An 18,578-nucleotide genomic window follows, 5' to 3' on the forward strand; every position below is an offset into this window, starting at 1 on the left:
ATGCAGATAATTTGATTCAAGTTCAAACCTAGGCAAATAGCTTGGCTGTAACTTTTTTTTTGGGGGGAGGGTCATATGAGTCAGTTTTCTTCAGAAAATTCTCCATAAAAACATCCCTTTGTTTATTCAGATAGCATTCATATCCTTTGCCATATTCAAATAACATACCTAATCTAACTATATCAGTGATCCTCAACCAGTGGTATGCAAAAGAAAAGTAGGTGGTATGCAAAAAAAACAAAGTATTTTTAACTATTAAATTCAAAATGTCATAAAGAAAAAGAATACTTGATAGAAATTTCCTGTGATTGAACTCTAACTGGAGATTTAAAAAATAACACACTTGTTAACTTTGGCTGAACCGAAAAAAAAAGAATTTAAAGGCATTTCAAATAAAGCTATTAAATTTCTATTGCTTTTTGCATAACCTATTTGGGTGATCAAGGATTTTCTTCCATGTTATATTTGAAAAATAAGTACAGGACAAAATTAAAAGCGGATCCTAATTTATGTTTAAAGCTAAGTGAAGTAAGAACAGACAAAAAGAAACTGATCTCTCTTAAACAGGCCCAAATTTCACACTAAGTTTTAGAATTAAAGTATTATAATCTTAATTTTGATAACTGAAAAGGTAACCAATTTTTAATATAATATTTTTCATGTGTGCATATTTAATACAAATAGCCGATAGGTTGTGCAAATGGCAATATATATAATATTTGCATTGAGAAATTTAAAAATATTTGTAAAATATAGTGGTGGTACTACAGTTTGTTAGTTTTTTTAAGACGGTACATGTTAGTCAAAAGGTTGAGAACCACTGAACTATATTATTATAGATGACTAACCATATAAATTCATGAGAAAATTATGAAATCATATCCTGATTCTCTATTTTCTTGTATAGTTAATCAAAAAGGATAAAATACACATATATTAATTATGTTCAATGCTATAAATTAGGAGTTTCTGACATTATTAGAGAAATGCTGAGATAGACTACTTGTATATGCTGACTGCTGATGTTCATGTAATTGCCAGGACTTTTCCTGCTCTGAGAGAGGCTTTCCTTAACTCTGAGTTGACGACGAGTCGGGTGAGATTACATACAAATGAGAAGAAAACCAAATATATGTCTTTTTCAAAAAATGTAACCCTATCTTGAAGTAAACTTGTATAAATTTGAATCCATAAAGAATTTTGTCTATTTAGAATCTATTATTGCCACTGATAGCTAATTACAGAATTGGCTATATCTGAGTTTCTATGGGTCAGAAAGGTTTTTTTAGATCTATATTTCTTTAAGAAAAGCATTTGATTTACAAAATGCTTGTCAAATCTCTTTTGACAAATGCTTCTGATACTTGGCTAGTGACATTGCAACTTTTGAAAGAAAAATTCTGTGGAGTGTACTTGTTGGTATAAATGAAAATAATAGTTAGAAGAGGAGATGCAGTTTTGAGCTTTACAAGTTATATGGGTAACCTGATATGTTAAAAAGTGTAAAAAAATTAATAAAATGAATTGGATGGTTCACGTGATCCAAATGTGAAATGACAGTGTTTTGAAAAAATTTACTGCTTCTTAAATTCACTGGAATCTGAAAGCAGGGAAGACTCTGAGATGGGCTGATTCATTGGAGTCAGATTTTTTAAATTAATGAGAAGAATTGGAGATCAAAGATAATCAGAGTCATCATAGAGAAATCTTCAAAGGAAGGCATTGGACCACAATGGACTGTCTGGACTCATGATGATGATGAGAAATGCTGAATTAAGAAGTTATGGTGAAAAGCATTGATCCATATCCTCAAAAATCCAGGTTGGTGCAATAAATGAAAAGCATTATAAAATAAGATAAATTATTAATTAGCATTATAAAATAAAGATACTGTGCATATGATCTCATGAAAATTTCTTGTAGTTTTTCTTTACTATTACGTCGTTAAATTTATCTTTTTAATGACGAAATAGTAAAAGAAAAATTTTTAATGACGTAATAGTGAAATCTTTTTTAATGACGTAATAGTAAAAGAAAAACTACAAGTAACTTAATTAAGTCAAAAATCCCATGACGAAAAAGAACAATTGATAGAAATTTCCTGTGATCGAACTCTAACCGAAGATTTCAAAAATAACACACTTGTTAACTTTTAGCTGAACCAAAAAAAAAAAAAAAAGAGAGAGAGAGTTTAAAGGCATAGCAAATAAAGCTATTAAATTTTTATTGCCTTTTTGCATAATCTATTTGTGTGAACAAGGATTTTCTTCCATGTTATATTTGAAAAATGAATACAGAACAAAATTAAACAGTAGGTATCATGAAAAAGCCTTTATTTCTTTTCATTAATTGTCTAAGTTTCAGGTTTGAAAGTGTTTACTTTTAATAACATATCAAGTAACTAAAACTTTATTTTAAAAATGTATAATTAAATTATAAGGTATTTTCTCCCTCCTTTCCACATTCCTTCATGGTGTAATTGGAAGCTTACTTGGCATGTATTCAAGAGGTTCAAGGTAGGAGTCCCAGCAAGGGCATAGCACATTTTTCATGTCTTCTGTGGTGCCTGAACTAAAAGGTGGTGGATGATATTTGTCACCACCAGGATTTGGTAAAAGGGTCTCCTATTCCCCAGTTACCTTTTAAAAAGGGTAGTGTATAAGGTATTTTCTTCCTCCTTTCCAATGCCTTTGTGGAAGCATACTTCCACAAAGGCATTGGAACAAAGATATGCGTATTTAAGAGGTCCAGTGTTTGCATTGTGCATTTTTCCTTTATCTTGCTTCAAATACCTAATGACTCTACAACAATGATTGAAAAGTCTTCTTGTAATTTTGCTTTTGCTAAATAATTATTTGGGTGTTTTCTGTTATAAGACAACAGGATATTAAAATTTTTATAAATATAATGAATGTATATCTTTGGTTATTTCAATAAACAGATAATTAAAACAAAATGTTGTATTAAAAACTTTTTATTGATAATTCTTTGAAAATAAGAACATTTTTATATGAGATAAAAAGAAGACTAACGTACATATATATATTTGAGTTGGACTGGGAGACAATTAATCTTGGCTTTTATTCTTGTGGTCTGATGTTACTTTTTTAATATATCTCCATCCATAATATCTAGGTATGTTTTCTCTTTTTCCGCCATTCTCCTCCAAGTCAGTTTTAGTGTAGCCTTTTGATTTTTTTCCTGTAAGCAACATATGACAGTGCCACTCTTGAATAGTCTGCAGAAGCTGTTCAGCTGATCATCCAATTTTTAACAGTAATTTTTTAAACTACCAATAGGAGGAATAGGAGCTGCTGCCTGTAATTTTTATTGCAGTGGATCTTTTTCAGTAAATAATCAAGTTTTATTGATTATCTCAAAATGCATAAAGAAATGCAAAGCATAGATGTCCCTTCTACTATTTAACAACCATTAAGTTCCCTTTGGAATTAGCAAAGGTTATGATCAGTTAAATCCTATGTAATTCAGAATATTTATATAAATAATTCTGACAGTTAAATGGGCAATTAACTAAAACTTTTAATTAAACTTAATGTAACAATACTGTATAATCAAATCAGAATTTGCTATACATTTTAAAAAATAACTGCTATTAATTTGTCAGCTTCCTTCTGGATGTCGAATTTTATGCAAGTCTATTTCTAAACTGATGTTAGTAATACAGAAGGCATTTTAAAGTAGCTGAATGCAAGTGACTGAAATAAATACAGATTATGAAATGGAAGCATGCAATAGTCTGTTACAAAATAAGCAATAAGTCACAGAAATTAGACAGTGGCGTAGCGAGGTGGGGGCAAGGGGGTGTATGATGACCCGGGCCCTGCTCGCAGAGGGGCGCCAAATGGTCTCCAAACAAGATTTTCATCATATCCCTGTGTTTTTTTTTGGGGGGAGGGCACCAGTTATGCTCGCTACTCCACTGAAATTAGAATATACCACCAATACCACTGTAGATTATGCTTAGTTTAAAAAAAAAAAGTGCTGCTCAACATTCATTATCATCTAATTATGGAAAAAAAAGCATTATCCACCTACTATGACAAATTTTGATTCAAAATTTTTCAAAACTTATCTAGTATATGAAGTATGTATCTAGCACAGAATATATACCAAAACACCTTTACTATTTATTTCGTACATTCAAATATACACATTTTGTACATTTTGATTTAACACTTATGATTTTTCAAAGCTAGTTCAATTTAGTAAATTAGTACCTAACACAGAATATACACCATTTCTATTTATTTCATACATTAAAAATTTTCTTAACATTTATACTTACCAAAACTGATATTTAAGAAGATGAGAATTTTTTATTATATTTATGATAACAAATTCAAAAGCATTTTATATAAAATGCATTTATTTCATTATTTTTTTGTCAATTTTTATATTTAGTAAAGGAGCTAAGCTTCCTGTACTTTTCTTTTTGTGACTAATTTTTGTGGCCAAAAGTCGCCGAACCTGGCGATCATTTGGGTCCAGTTCCTGCAACACTGTAATAGGTATTGTAATTGAATAAATGTAATTGATCACTATATTAGCTGTAACCGTAATTCGACCTTCATATTGCCTTTAAGTAATTTTGAGAAACAAAATGTATTAGAAATATCTCGGTGGCCGTGTGAAAACTATATAAAGGCTTAGAGAGCATCTACTCTCAGTTGTTGTTGTTAGCTCAGCATATGTTCCGAGTACTATCTTTGGCTTAGCTTTGCTCTTTAGCTGCACTTTCCATTGTGTTGTGTTTAATGTTCATTGTAGTTTGAAGTGTAACAACTCACTGTACTCTGTGATATTGTGAAAAGTTGTACAACTATTTCTGTGTGAAAATTCTAGATCTCTGAAGCGTTTCTTTTGATAAAATGAATTTGATCAACATATCATCAAAGCTATGTGCATTCAATCTGTTACGAAGCTGTACGCACGCAGTACGTTTTGGTGTCAGAAGCGGGATTGAATGCTGATGTCAAGAGCGATGGAGGAGCAACTAAGACAGCTTATGGCTGCTTTTGCTGCATTCCAATAAAAGATGGAACCTAGTCAAGAATCCATTAAAGAAGAGATGAGGGCAGGTCAAGAAAAATGGAAGGGGCCCTCAAATCAGTTCAAGAAAAGGTCGAAGCAGGTCAACAGAAAATGAAAAGAGAAATTATTGCCATAATAGAAAGCAAATTTGAAGCTATGGAAGACGGAGAATAGACATGGTTCAAACTTAAGAAAGAGTTTCTGCCATCCAAGAACCAGTCGAACAGCAAATCGAGGACAGGGTTTCTGTTGCCAAAGAAGTTGACACCTTAAAGAAATGCATAGCCACAGCAGGAAGCAATTCTGATGGTTTTAAACTTTTATCCATGCCTCCTTGTCCCTCTTTGAAGCTATCCACATATGATGGGAAGACCTCCTGACAGGTGTATAAGACACAATTTTCTATAGTGGCGTATGCGAATGCATGGGATTCCCAAACTAAGGCCTGTCATCTCACCACTTCTCTGAGAGCATACACAATGGATATCCTTCAAATTCTTCCCAAAAACCAGAGGCCAGATTTTGAAGCTATATCCAGTGTGTTGGAACTGTGCTTTGGGGAGAAGTGTTTAAAAGATTATAGTAGGCTTCAACTAAAATTCTATCAACAGGGAGCCTACGGAAACACTCCAGGAACTTTCCACAGATGATGAAAGACTGTCTCATCTTGCCTTTTTGGAATGCCCGACAGAAACAAGGGAATTCCTGTTGAGTACTTCATCGATAGAGTCCAGGATCCCTAAATACAGAAAGCTCTTTGAATGGCAGATGTCAAGGATTGAAAAAGCGCTGTAGTCTATGCCAAGAAATTTGAGGCAGCCTAGTGAGCAACTCATAGAGACTGCCACCCAAACAGAGCTGCTGAAATCTAAGAGCCAGTGGATCAGCTAACTCCTTGTTAAGATGATTTACTCAGACAAGCCAATGCCTTGGTACAGAAGAGGAGTGACAAAAAACCAACCCTAAAGTGTTAGAACTATGGTACTGAAGGCCACATACAAAGGAACTGCAGAACACTCCAGGAGACGGTATCTAAGAGCATTCCCAGCAAGAAGGAGGGAAAATAATTAGGTGGGGTGGAGGTTGCCAGATAGTGAGAAGCTCCATTTTAAAATACTTCAAATTTCTGCAATAAGTGGTGGCAGTAATGGACCTTGTTTGAGTCCTTGGAGTTTCTTGTAATATGACCATCGATACAGGAACGAATATTACCATCATTCGAAAATATTTTCCTCAACAAATAGAATGTTAACTCATCTGGATGCCACCCTGCGCTACCCTCCAGACTGTCCAGGGAGACGATTGACATTGACTGAAATTTAAACGTAAATATCACACTTAGAAGTGCCACCTACCATCACACAGCATATGTATCAAATATTACAGACCCTTGCATACGCAGATCAGACTTTCTACGGAAATACAGTTTTTCCTTGGACTTTAAAAATAACGAAATGCATTCTGCCTCTGAGGACATAACTTTATTCAGAACTAGTGATGAAGAACTTAAATCTGTCCATCGAATCTTACCACATGACAATATCACAGTACCAGAAAGAACAGTATTTTACTTCCTGAATCCATAGCTGAAAACAGAAATTTCCGGTACAGTGTATTATAATATCCCAAGAACTGTAACTAGCATCCCATGAGGAGTACTAATAGCTTCAGCACTCATCGAATTATCAAAGATAGTTATCCCAGTGAGAGTTGCCAATGACAGTGATAAAAGCGAAAATCATTAGGAAACGTGAAGCGGTTGCAGCATGTACTCCAGTGACCAGCATTAACCAAAACAGTAACTCTCCAGAATCGGCGTCTTCAGAGAGCCTTACATCGGAGTTATTGCAGAATACACAATTAAGCAATGGAGAAAGGAACGCTGCGGAACATGTCATTCAAGAATTTCAAGATGTTTTCTCCCACTCATCTTCTGACATAGGTTGATTCACATTTCACACAGTATAGAATCGATACTGAGACATCTAAGACATCCAAGACATCTACCGATTGCTAAATAGCGAAAGGTAAGAAAACTTAAATGATATGTAAAAAAGTGATGTAATCGAGCAATCGGCAAGTCCTTGGGCCTCTCCCATCATCCTGGTCAGAAAAAAGATGGCTCAACTAGATTTTGCATTGACCATCACCGATTGGACGAGGTTACGAAGAAGGTCAGCTACCCTGTTCCAAGAACTTAAGATATTTTGGACACTCTTTCGGAAGCAAGTGGTTTTCGATGCTTGGTTTAAAGAATGGGTATTGGCAGGTAGAGATATACCCTGATGACTGAGAAAAAAAGGCATTTACTACCGGACGAGGACTTTGGCAGTTCAAGGTGATGCCGTTTGGACTGTGTAATGTGGCAACACTTAAACATCTCATGGAGACCGTGTTTAGAGGTCTCTCCTATGAAGCCTGTCTGATATACCTGGATGACATCATCATTGTCAGGAAGAGTTTTAAAGAAGATTTAGAAATTCTTAGAAAGGTGCTTTAGAAACTGAAGGAAGCCAATATAAAATTCAATCCTGTCAAATGTAAACTGCTCAGACAGGAAGTGACTTTCCTTGGACAAAAAACTGTCAGGAGTTAAAGTCTGGAGACACCCTATGAAAATGTCCATCAGCTGAGAAGTTTCCTGGGGCTTTTTACCTACTATAAGAGATTTGTGAAGGACTTTTCTTTTATCGCAAGACTCCTTCACAAGCTCACAGAAAGCAAGCAAAAGTTCTTGTGGACAAAAGAATGTCAAGATGCATTTAAAAAAATAGAAGGAGGCTTTAATACCGGCTCCAATCAGCTGTAATTAAAAAAAACTCTGCAAACTACTCGGCATCGACAGAACTTTATATCCCCAGTCAGATGGCATAATAGAGAGGCTTTATCGAACCATCCTTAATAACCTCTTGCTAGTGGTTTCTAGAAACCAAAAGGACTGGTACAAAAAGTTACCACTTCTGTTATTGGCATAACACAGTGCTGTCGACGAGACTACCAGCTATTTTCCATTGCATATGCCAGGGTCGGCCAAATTTTATGTCAGTAAGAGCCACACATTTGAATTCAGGAATGTTTGACAGCCGCATCTAGATTTTCTAAAAGCTGCAAGTTCATATTTACATCATTATAGAAGTAGTGGAGGAGGTTTTAAATAGAAAGAAATCCCTGATAAATTTGTAAAAAGTGTCTAAACTAATTAATTACTTCTTTTTGGACACTGAATAGTTTTAGTTTACCATATTTCATGCATATATTTTATATGCACGAGCCGCACAAATTGCCTGCGAGAACCGTATCAGGCTCGCGAGCCGCACTTTTGCCACCCCTGGCATATGCTCTTCAGTCGGGACCTTCGTCTACCTTGTGATGTCTTTTTTGATCACCCTCCGTATGCACCTTCATCGCCTAAGGATTACATCCAAGATCTCAAGACACAGTTTGAAGTGATGCACAATTATGCACAAGAGCGAGTCAACTTGGCAACGGAAAAGATGAAGACCCAATATGACACCAGAGCTAGAAGACACCGATTCAAGAAAGGGACAAGTTGTGGTTGTGTAATCCAGTTCGACAGAAAGGACTCTCTCCTAAACTACAGTCACTTTGGGATGGTCCTTACACAGTCCTAAACAGGCTGAATGACGTTGCTGTTATGATCCATAAGTCACTGAGTTCTAAGCTTAAAGTCGTTCCTTACCGACAGGTTAGCCCCTTATTATATCCATAGTACGTAGTCCCCATAATGTATATAATGTAAATACTGTGTTTACTCCCATAACAGTCGCACTGTTTTTCATTGTGAAAATCTAGGTACTATTAATCGGGGAAATTTGCTACACAATATTGTACACTGTAATGCTAAAACATTATTGATATAAAAAATACATTATAATAAAATTAGGAACTTATCAAATGTTTCCAGATGTTTGTTTATTAACTAGTTTTTTCATCAGCTGCACACAAAAAGAGGCATTTTTCTTTTTATGGTAATATTTTTATAGACAGAAAATTCACAAATATTGTTAATGAAAATTTTGACACAAAATTCTAATAACTTAATACATAATTCATAATAAATCACTTTCATTGAAGGTATCAGTGTAGAAAACTTTCTATACTATAAATTCTAAGTTCTAAAATTCAAGGAAAAAGGCTTCACTTAATTTTGTTCCCTTCAAAGTTTCACCCGGATTTGAGCTCGCCGATTCCTATTTTTGGTTTTGATATTCAATAAATGCTACATCTTAAAAAGAAGAAAAAAAGACTTTTAATTTCATAATAATTCAGCGTTAAGATATACATAAAAACTAGAAATACAGCCAAACGTCTATCATCTCTTCTGTCTGCAAACCGTCTCTCTATTCTACTTGCCCAAAGTTCATAGCAAAATTAAAGTCTTTACATTTTGTCGCATGCCATCTACTGACTGTTTATTAATTTGCTTTATAGATTTTTCTTTATATCCGTTTTCAACAATCAATTTCACTGTTTTAATGTGAATTGGTGTTTGAAGGATCTTCATCATACCATAAAATGTCATCTTCGCTTCCGTCCAAAGCATTGGAGATGCCGCACATCCATCATTTTGTAATGCACTAAAAATTCCATGCTTTGGTCCTCTGAATGTTCATCTATTTATATTTGTTTCTTGTACCAATTGTTTGGATTTTCTCCAATCCCATATTAATTTTTCACTTACATTCCGTTATCTTTCAGCAGTTCTGTTTCCATTATCTTCAGCGTATTCAATAATCTTCAGTTTAAATCCCAGCTATAACTATTATTCTTTCTAAACGTTCCCATATTCAACCAAAAAAGAAAAGGGGGGAAAAAAACAGATGTCCAAAATATATCACCATAAAATTCACTGAAAAACAAAATATCAGCAAAAATTCTTTTTCTGTAACTTTAGATACATACAACCCAGTAAACTTAGAGCATGTGCGTACTTTTTTAATGAAGAACGAATTGAAAGCTTTAAAATGAGGGGGAATAAGAAATCCTTCCACTGGAGCTTTTTTCCATCCATTCATTCATTCATTACTAATTATGCCGAAATATTGCATTAGATGCAACGTGTCCGGCTCATGACAAGTATGCCCGAAGGGCACATGACATATCAGTGTCTGGACCGAGTGATAGGAGGTATCAGAATTGGGAGAAAAAGGGGGGTGACCACTGGACGCCACAAGCAGAGTATCGAACTTAAAGCCCAAGACCAGGAGAGGCAGCAAGATGTGGAGTGTCAGAGTTTATGTTGTTCATGATAGGTATGTTGAGAAAAAATATGATAAATTTGCAAATACAATTTTATTACAGAAAATAAATACAAAATAAAATACAATAAGGGTGAGCATATACAAATACAAAAAAGAATTCTTTTCCCATCCTCTCAGGAAAACCAGGCTATTCCTTATCTCATTATGGCGTGACCATTGAGAATCTCTCGTTTAGCTTCACTTTTTAGCTGCACTGCACATTCCATTGTGTTTAACGTTCATAGTAGAGTGAAGTGTAACTATTGACTGTACTCTGTGATACTGTTCTGAGTTGTACGACTATTTTTGTGGAAAGTTCTATATGTGCATTCAATCTATTATGAATCCATATGCATGCAACAATATATTTATTTGGTTGGTGCATATCTGTATCAGAATATGATGTTTTCTATACTTTGACCTTCGATGATGTACTTCAATTGGCTAATGAGTTTACAATTAAAATATTTGTATATAAATATTTTTTATCTTATCATTACATAAATCATTACGCAGCTGTGTTTTAATGATTGTTTTGGATCATTGTTTTGGAATATCAGCTTAGAATTGCATGCATATTTAGACGGCCACACACAAGGAAAAAAAAAAAAAGTTTCAATAGCGTGGTTTCTTTTAGTTCTCACGTTTCGTAAAAGCCAAATAAACAATTACTGAATGCAATTACCTTCACTTATAAGACTGTGTCCTTCACGTATAAGACGCAGGTAACTTTTATGAGACCAAATTTAGGAAAAAAAGTGCGTCTTATATGCCGTCAAATATGGTACTCATTAGCCATATGAGTGATTTTACTATGGACGTATGATACGTGATTTTGTAGTGTATTGTAATTACAATTTTAGTTTTTCTTCTTTATTTACCTCTTTTGCACATATTTAATTTATTTATAATTTTATTATTGTATCCTTATGCACAATTGGTGAAATTTACATATATACATGCAAGTGCTCTTTCCCATTGAAAACTTTCTTATCTGTTCATATACTCCTGCAAATATGTTTTTAAAAGGTGTCTTTTTTTTTTTTTTTTTCTTTTCTTTTCTTTTCTAGATGAAATTGATTTGCCTCCAACAGATGAAGATTCTGATGAATCAGATATATCAGCTAGTGATTCTAAAGATTAATTTGTTAAAAAAAACTGTTATTTTAACTCAGTTTGACATATATTTTTTCAAGAACTTTTTTCTTTGTTGTTGTTGTTGTTTCATATTTCAAGTAAAGGTTTAAGAAGATTCTGATGAATCAGATATCTCAGCTAGTGATTCTAAAGATTAATTTATTTTAAAAAAAAAAAAAAAAACTGTTATTTTAACTCAGTATGACATATATTGTTTCAAGAACTTTTTTTGTTGTTTCATATTTCAAGTAAAGGTTTAAAATGTACATTCCCCCCCCTTCAAATGGCAGTACACTTGCTTCTTAAGCATTTACCAAGAATGGCTGAAGCCGTTAATTCATTAGCCAGCTTATCATCAAGAGTATCTAGTGGGATCCCGGATCTAGCGGAGGGCAAGCCGGGGTTCCTGCCCCGGGCGGCAAATTCAAATCTAACGCTGGATAGTATTTGGTATGTTGTTCGCTAAAACAGCTCTCTAATTTTAGTACAATGTTAATAGTTTTAAGGCCAAGTTCAAAAACCTCTTTTAAGAAGAATTATAATTAAATACTAGGAAACCTTTTAAAGGAACATGAATTAAAATAAAGTACAGCCAATTACAACTATAAATGTAAGATCAGAAAGAGGCCTATAGAGGGACTCCAGGCGTCATGTTAGAATCGGACTGACCCTATCAGTAACGTCTGAAGTCCCTCTAACGTTTCCTGCCTGGGCGGGGCGTATTCAAATGAGAAATAGAACGATAGCTTGTTGAAGAAGTCGCCTGGTTTCCATAGCAATGTCTGCGGGGAAATGGAGAAGCAATTTAACTATTTTTTAAGAGCTAACCTCAAAAAATTAAATTTGGACCATCCTGGACAAATGAAATAATTCAAATTACTATCCGTCGAGTATATACAAGACACAAGCGTTATGTTTTCAAGATGAAGCAAAGCATTTATATTTTTTTGAAGCCAAGTTAGGCTTGCCTTTGGTTTGTTTCGGAACAAAGAATCGCATTTTAGATTTTAAAGCTAGATTTATTATTTTTATGGTTTCTTTTTAGTTTTCAGGTCTCTTCTGTATTCTTTTTTCAGCCTTTTTTCTCCTTTTTTTAGATATGCTTGCTTTTAATAGCACGCACTATATTTAGCGAGACGCAACCATTTGTTTAGAGCTGTTCAGTGTAATTACGTCAATTCTTAGTTATTAAGGCAATTCATAGTGAATTTCATTTAGATTAAAAGAAAACATCTGCGCGCTGAGGGGGAGAAAAGCTGAATATAGAAAATGAACCAAAGATAAGGCCAAACAGAGAAAACAAATTTCAGCTAAATTGAAAAAATAACTCCACGGAAGAAGTAAACCGTAAGGCCCTGCCGCAATTCCTATTATGCTGAGATTCTAGAGGGTATTTCTTGCAATTTGCCCGATCAAACGTGACTCCATATATCATCCCCAAGCTGGAGGACATGAAACCATGATATAAAGATCTCTTCATTTAGATGGGGGCAGGCAGCAGAAAGACGAAAAACTAAAAATTTTTGATTTGTTGGACCCATGCAGTCGGCTGGTCATAGGAAAAAAATGAACGATCACCAAATCTTTCTGAACGGATCTTTCTGAAGCAGTCAATCAGTATTATAAGCCGGTAAACATCCAGAAAACGTAAACCTGAGTCCCATTGAAAGTGATGGCAGACATTTGACATGTGATACAGTACATTAGTAAATAATGAAAAGCTTAGAAGATTTTGGTTTACAAATTCTAAAGACAAGAATGCATTTTTTGTACACCCTGCAAGATTTATCAGAAACATGGTGCTGCCGCTACACCATACTACAGGATTCATTAATTTGAAAAAAGTTTTAGCAAGATTAACTGAGCATGAAACGTCTAGAATCCACAGAGGTGCATGATTAAGTGGAAAATTCGATTACAACAAATGAAATCGTGCCAAGGCATCGATCACGACACTGAGCGACTCATTTACACAGGACTGTATCTTTCAACATACTGTCGTTCTTTTCTTGGGTCTGATGAAACCCCAAGTAGCCTGTTCATAAAGTGTCCTCGACCTAGCCAAGGAAATTTTCTGAATTTAATCTCTCTGCTTGCCAAACATAATTCAACTCTTAGGTACCAGTCAAAGCACCTGACAAAGGGAAAGTAATCATATTTATCAAAGATAATTCAAGTAAGTTATTAACTTTAGGGTAAAACAGTCTGAAGTAGTATTTTAAACAATATTAAAGAAGTTAAATACTACACAATAATGCTCGATTGCACTCCATATGTGTCTCATACAGAAAAAAATTAACCAGGTAATTCAATACATAAAAATGCATGGTGATGTGTGTGAGATAGAGGAAAATTTAATTGATTTCATAGAAATTTCTGGAAATACAGGAGAATGTATTTCTGAACGTATTGTAGAAAATTAATGACTTAATTGACACTTGATGGTTTAGATATTGGAAAATGTCGATGTCAGTCTTACAACAACGGGTCTAATATGAATGGCATTTCTAAAACAGTACAAGCTAAGATTACAGAAATTAATAAGCTGGAGGAATTTGTGCCATGTTTGGCTCGCTCTTGTATCTTGTCGGTGTGCATTCTGCTTCTTCGTGCACGGAAACAGTTAATCTGTTTGGAATTACTCAGAAAATACTTTGCTTTTTTGTCGGACATACTACTCGATGGTGTATTATGAAACAATGTACAAAATACAACTTAAAAGGAAGCAGCCAGACGAGATGGTCAGCAAAATATTTGGCTGTGAAAGTCCTAATAAATTAGCCAGAAATATTTAAAAGAAATTAAAGCTATTTCTCTCGATGCGGAATCAAAGCATGAGGTAGGATATCCCGTACATGCTGTGAAAATTTTGAATTTACTATCAACCTGAAAATTTGAGCTAATATTTTTCCAGAAATCGAGTAAAGATATTCAAAAGGAATTCCTCTTCCGCATTCTGTATAATTAACGAAAGAACTGACCAAAACTGAGGATTTATAAAAAATGAGAGAAAACTCCTATGGAATATTGGATACAAGAGTCTAAAACAGTTGCCGAAAAAATTGCAGTTGAGCCTATTCTGACAAAGAAAAAATTCCAAAGCACAAAAAGCTATCTGATGAACTGTTTGAGGACGAATCACGAACACGTCAACCTGTTCAGATCGAAGTTTCAGCAAATTAAAATATATTAAAAAATATCTACGATCATCGGTGAGCCAGGAGCGTTTATCAAGTTTTGCGATTCTGGCAACCGAAAATCAAACCGTAGATCAAATTATGACGATTCCATGCATTTATTTGCAAAACTAAAGGCTTACAGAGTAAAATTTTAATTTTCATTACTAGTTCTGTGATATTTTAGTAGCGTTAAGGCAGGTAAGAATTAAAATTACTTATGAAATAGGAAGTATGAAAAACAAGACAGGAAGCACGAATACTCTCAGTAATAACGCATATTCTGTATAATCTTTTCAGAATATTTCCTTTCGGCAATAGGGATTTCTCGGCAATTTTCCCATTAGTGGCTGAGCAATAAAAGCTACTGAGCACTAGTAGGGTCAAGTATATGTAAATGTGCTGGCTGTATGAGCATTTCTGTGATTTTCCCCGTGTGTAACATAGATACGAGCTAGTTTCTCTTTCATTTTTTTCCACTGGGCATTCCTCCTTTCCCATGCAGTGCCTAATGGCGAAATACATAGTAAATAATCAGACAAATGTCCTCAGCAGTGGCCGAGTAATTAAGACCGCTGAATACTGCTAGTTCGACCTTGCTTGGGCTCAAACCCAAGCGAACGGGCTGGCTGCATGGTTTGTTTTCGTGGATTTCCTCATGTCTAACATAAATACGAGCCAGTTTCCTTTAAAAAGTTCCTCCACGAAAGCACCTTCCTCTAGTAGATACGAACCAGTTTCCCTTAAACACTGTTTCCATGGGGCATTCCTCCCTTTTCATGCAATGCCTAATGGCAAAACACATAGTAAATAATCAAACAAATGTCCTCAGCAGTGGCCGAGCGATTAAGATCGATGAATACTGGTAGCTCGACCTTGCCTGGGTTCAAACCCAGGAGAACGGGTTGGCTGCATGGTTTGTTTTCGTGGATTTCCTCATGTGTAACGTGAATACGAGCCAAAGTTTCTCCACGAAAGCACCTCTCCTCTAAGCAGATAGCTTTCCTGTCTTTGTCGTAAACCTAACCTAATTTATCCAGTATGCAATAATATGGAGTAGTGAGAAACTTAGGTGATGCCTTTTCCCCCTAGAGCGGAAAAACGAATGGTGGCAAGGACTGGAGGGTTAGAAGCACTCAGAATTAGAGTTAGGATTAGGATTGAATCCGAAAGTAAGCTCAAAAGAAAGGCGATTCTCCTAGGAGGGGACGATTTTCTAATTATGTAACTTTGGTACGTATTTTTCCTTTATAACAAAACAAAAGCAACAAAACAAAAAAAAAAAGGCTCGTAAAAAATTTAGTATAAAATGGAGCTTAGGTTTTTACCTCAAACCCTATTTTCTGTATTTATTAAACAAATTAAAATCTGTTAGAGAAACTTAAAGGATGATGGGTGAGGGCGGCAGTTTTAGCTTTTGCTCCACACAGAAAAAGCAGAGATCCGGCGCTGGTGCAGCCTCGGAATAGACCCATATTAAACTCATCCATATGCATACAAACAACCCAATCTCGTGTGGAATTCAAACTCACACCCAGGTGTTCCGAGTAATCAGTCTCCATTAATCACTAAACCATTCACAGGTTACTAACAATATAACATTTTAGCTTCATGCCATTTTTATTTTATATGAGGTTTGTCATAATAATTAGCATTAAGCAAGTGAGATCCAGTTACCATATGCTTAAAATAAATCATAATCATTATATAAATTGATGATAACATCACTTTGCAATTAAAGGGTATGCCTGTTTGTTTGTTCAAGTAGACAATTTATCATCTTAACTACTTTATAATACATAAACGCTGGGAGTGTAAAGCTAGCCCAAAATGTATTAATTGTAAAGCGGAAAATGAAAAGTATAAATTGAATCTTAACGTTGATCATTCTAGTAGTTAAGATAAAAACTGTCATTGTCACAAACGTCAAATGTATCTTTTAATCAGTAGTACTAATTATGGCTAGTATAAGTGACAAAGACTTAAAAATGGTTCAAATAAATTCACATCACGCTAAAGCTGATGCAAACCAATTATATATTAAAGCTATTAAAAGAGGCTATAAAATAGCCTTGATTCAAGAACCTTACATGGATAATAAAGCTTGGGAAATCCCGATGAAATTTTGGACTTTTTATGGCAAAAATTATCCACGAGCGGCAATTGTTCTATTTGACAGTTTTCCAACAATGCTTTTGTATGCTTTCTCAAATATACGAGCAGTTAAAATTATCATTAATAATAGAAACATAGTTTTTGCTTCAGTGTATTATCTCCCTAATGACGCCTTGAGTGACTATTTATATTGTATTAACAGTATTATTGATTAGCATGAGGAGGACTCAGAAATAATTATTTGCAGAGATATCAATGCTATGAGTCCCCTATGGGGTTCTTATGATCACTCAATAGATCCAAAAGGTGAAGCTATAATTGAATTCTGTTCGACAAACAATTTGAATGTTCTTAATAGTCCTGATAGCCCAGCTACGTTTTTTGGTGCAAGAGGCGAAAGTTGGATAGACCTTATCATTGTAAGATTTTCTTTTGTCCTGAATTGATTTGTCTCTATGGATATATCATGTAGCGATCATCGCTGCATTGAAATTGGACTTTAAAACTCTCTTAGAGAGGAGACATTTGAACATTTCTATATTTGGAACTTGAATTGGCTAAATTTTCGTACAGAACTGTATAACTTTATAGATCAAGTTTCCAAAGAAAATTTAGAAAATATTTTTGATTTAAATATTTAAGCTTTAATATAAACCAGCTTTACAAATAATATATTTCTGATTTAAATATATTATTTGTAAAGCTGGTTTATATTAAAGATCTTACTAACTCAATAGTGGATATCTGTAAAAAAAATTAAGATGAACAAATTCAAACAGAGCAACGCTTTGGGTAAACAGGTGTATTGGTGGTCCAACAAACTGGCTGTTTTAAGAAGTCACATTCGACTGTATCGAAGAAAATTTCAGAGATGCTAGTCATACAGAGAAAAAATTTGTTAAAGATTCAATATAAAAAAAATTAGCTGCTCATAAACGAGAAGTCAACATTAGTAAAAATCGTGCTTGGGAAGAACTAAGTAACACTTTGAATATTCATCAACCTTTTGGCATTCCTTACTATATTGCTGTTAATATAAACCAGCTTTACAAATTGCCTCTTTGAAATATCAAGATGGATCTTATACTAAGAATATAGAAGAGACAGTAAATTACCTCTTACAATATCACATTCCTTGTGATAGTACTTATGACAAAGAAAGAAAAGATAAAGCAGATCCTTCCTCTTTTTTGCCCCATTTGTTTATTGCCTTTCTGAGGCAAGGTGCTTGATAAACTGATGGCACAATAGTTGTAATATTGTTTATTATCAAATAATCTTTTAAATAAAAATCAGTTTGGTTTTATGGCGGGTAAAAGTACTACCCAGGCTATAGATAATTTAATTTCTGATATCCTTCGAAATAGAAGGAATGGCAAACATACTGCAATTTTATCCCTAGATGTAAAGAGCGCTTTCAACAACGTTTGGTGGCCAATTATATTAAAAGAAATGAAATGTTCAAGGAATATCTTTTTATTGATACATGATTTTCTGAATGAAAAAAAAGTTACCTTATATAATGGTAATAAGTGGCATCACAGAAATTATCAAAGGGGTTGCCCCCAAGGCTCAATATCTGGTTCATTTTTGTGGAATATTATTGCTAATATAACTTTAGACTTAATTTTACCACAAAATGTTATTATACAAGCTTATTTTGATGATTTCATTTTATTGGCCATCATACTATTTATAAAGCTTTGTTTCACCACTCAAGAATTGGGGAAGTGGTCTTTCCATGTTAAACTCAAATTTGATTCAAAGAAAAGCTTTCTTTTGGATATTGCCAAAACTAATACTAGATCAATACATCCTAAGTGCAAACTGTATGAAC

At 34.3% G+C, this 18,578-nt stretch overlaps 1 protein-coding gene across 1 annotated transcript in view; it reads left to right on the forward strand.

The window, feature by feature from the left end:
* The window catches only part of LOC118179900 (18S rRNA aminocarboxypropyltransferase), a 40,684-nt gene extending 29,097 nt beyond the window's left edge, over positions 1-11,587 (forward strand). Inside the window, exon 5 of the mRNA XM_085817051.1 lies at positions 11,384-11,587. Within this exon, the coding sequence (XP_085673177.1) occupies positions 11,384-11,457 (74 nt within the window). The 3' untranslated portion in view covers positions 11,458-11,587. The remainder of the gene's footprint in view (positions 1-11,383) is intronic.
* The last annotated feature ends 6,991 nt before the right edge of the window (positions 11,588-18,578 follow it).

The sequence above is a fragment of the Stegodyphus dumicola genome, chromosome 5, assembly GCF_044657685.1.
Source record: "Stegodyphus dumicola isolate Sdum_Otavi_A_Nest chromosome 5, ASM4465768v1".
Classification (NCBI taxonomy): Eukaryota; Metazoa; Arthropoda; class Arachnida; order Araneae; family Eresidae; genus Stegodyphus; species Stegodyphus dumicola.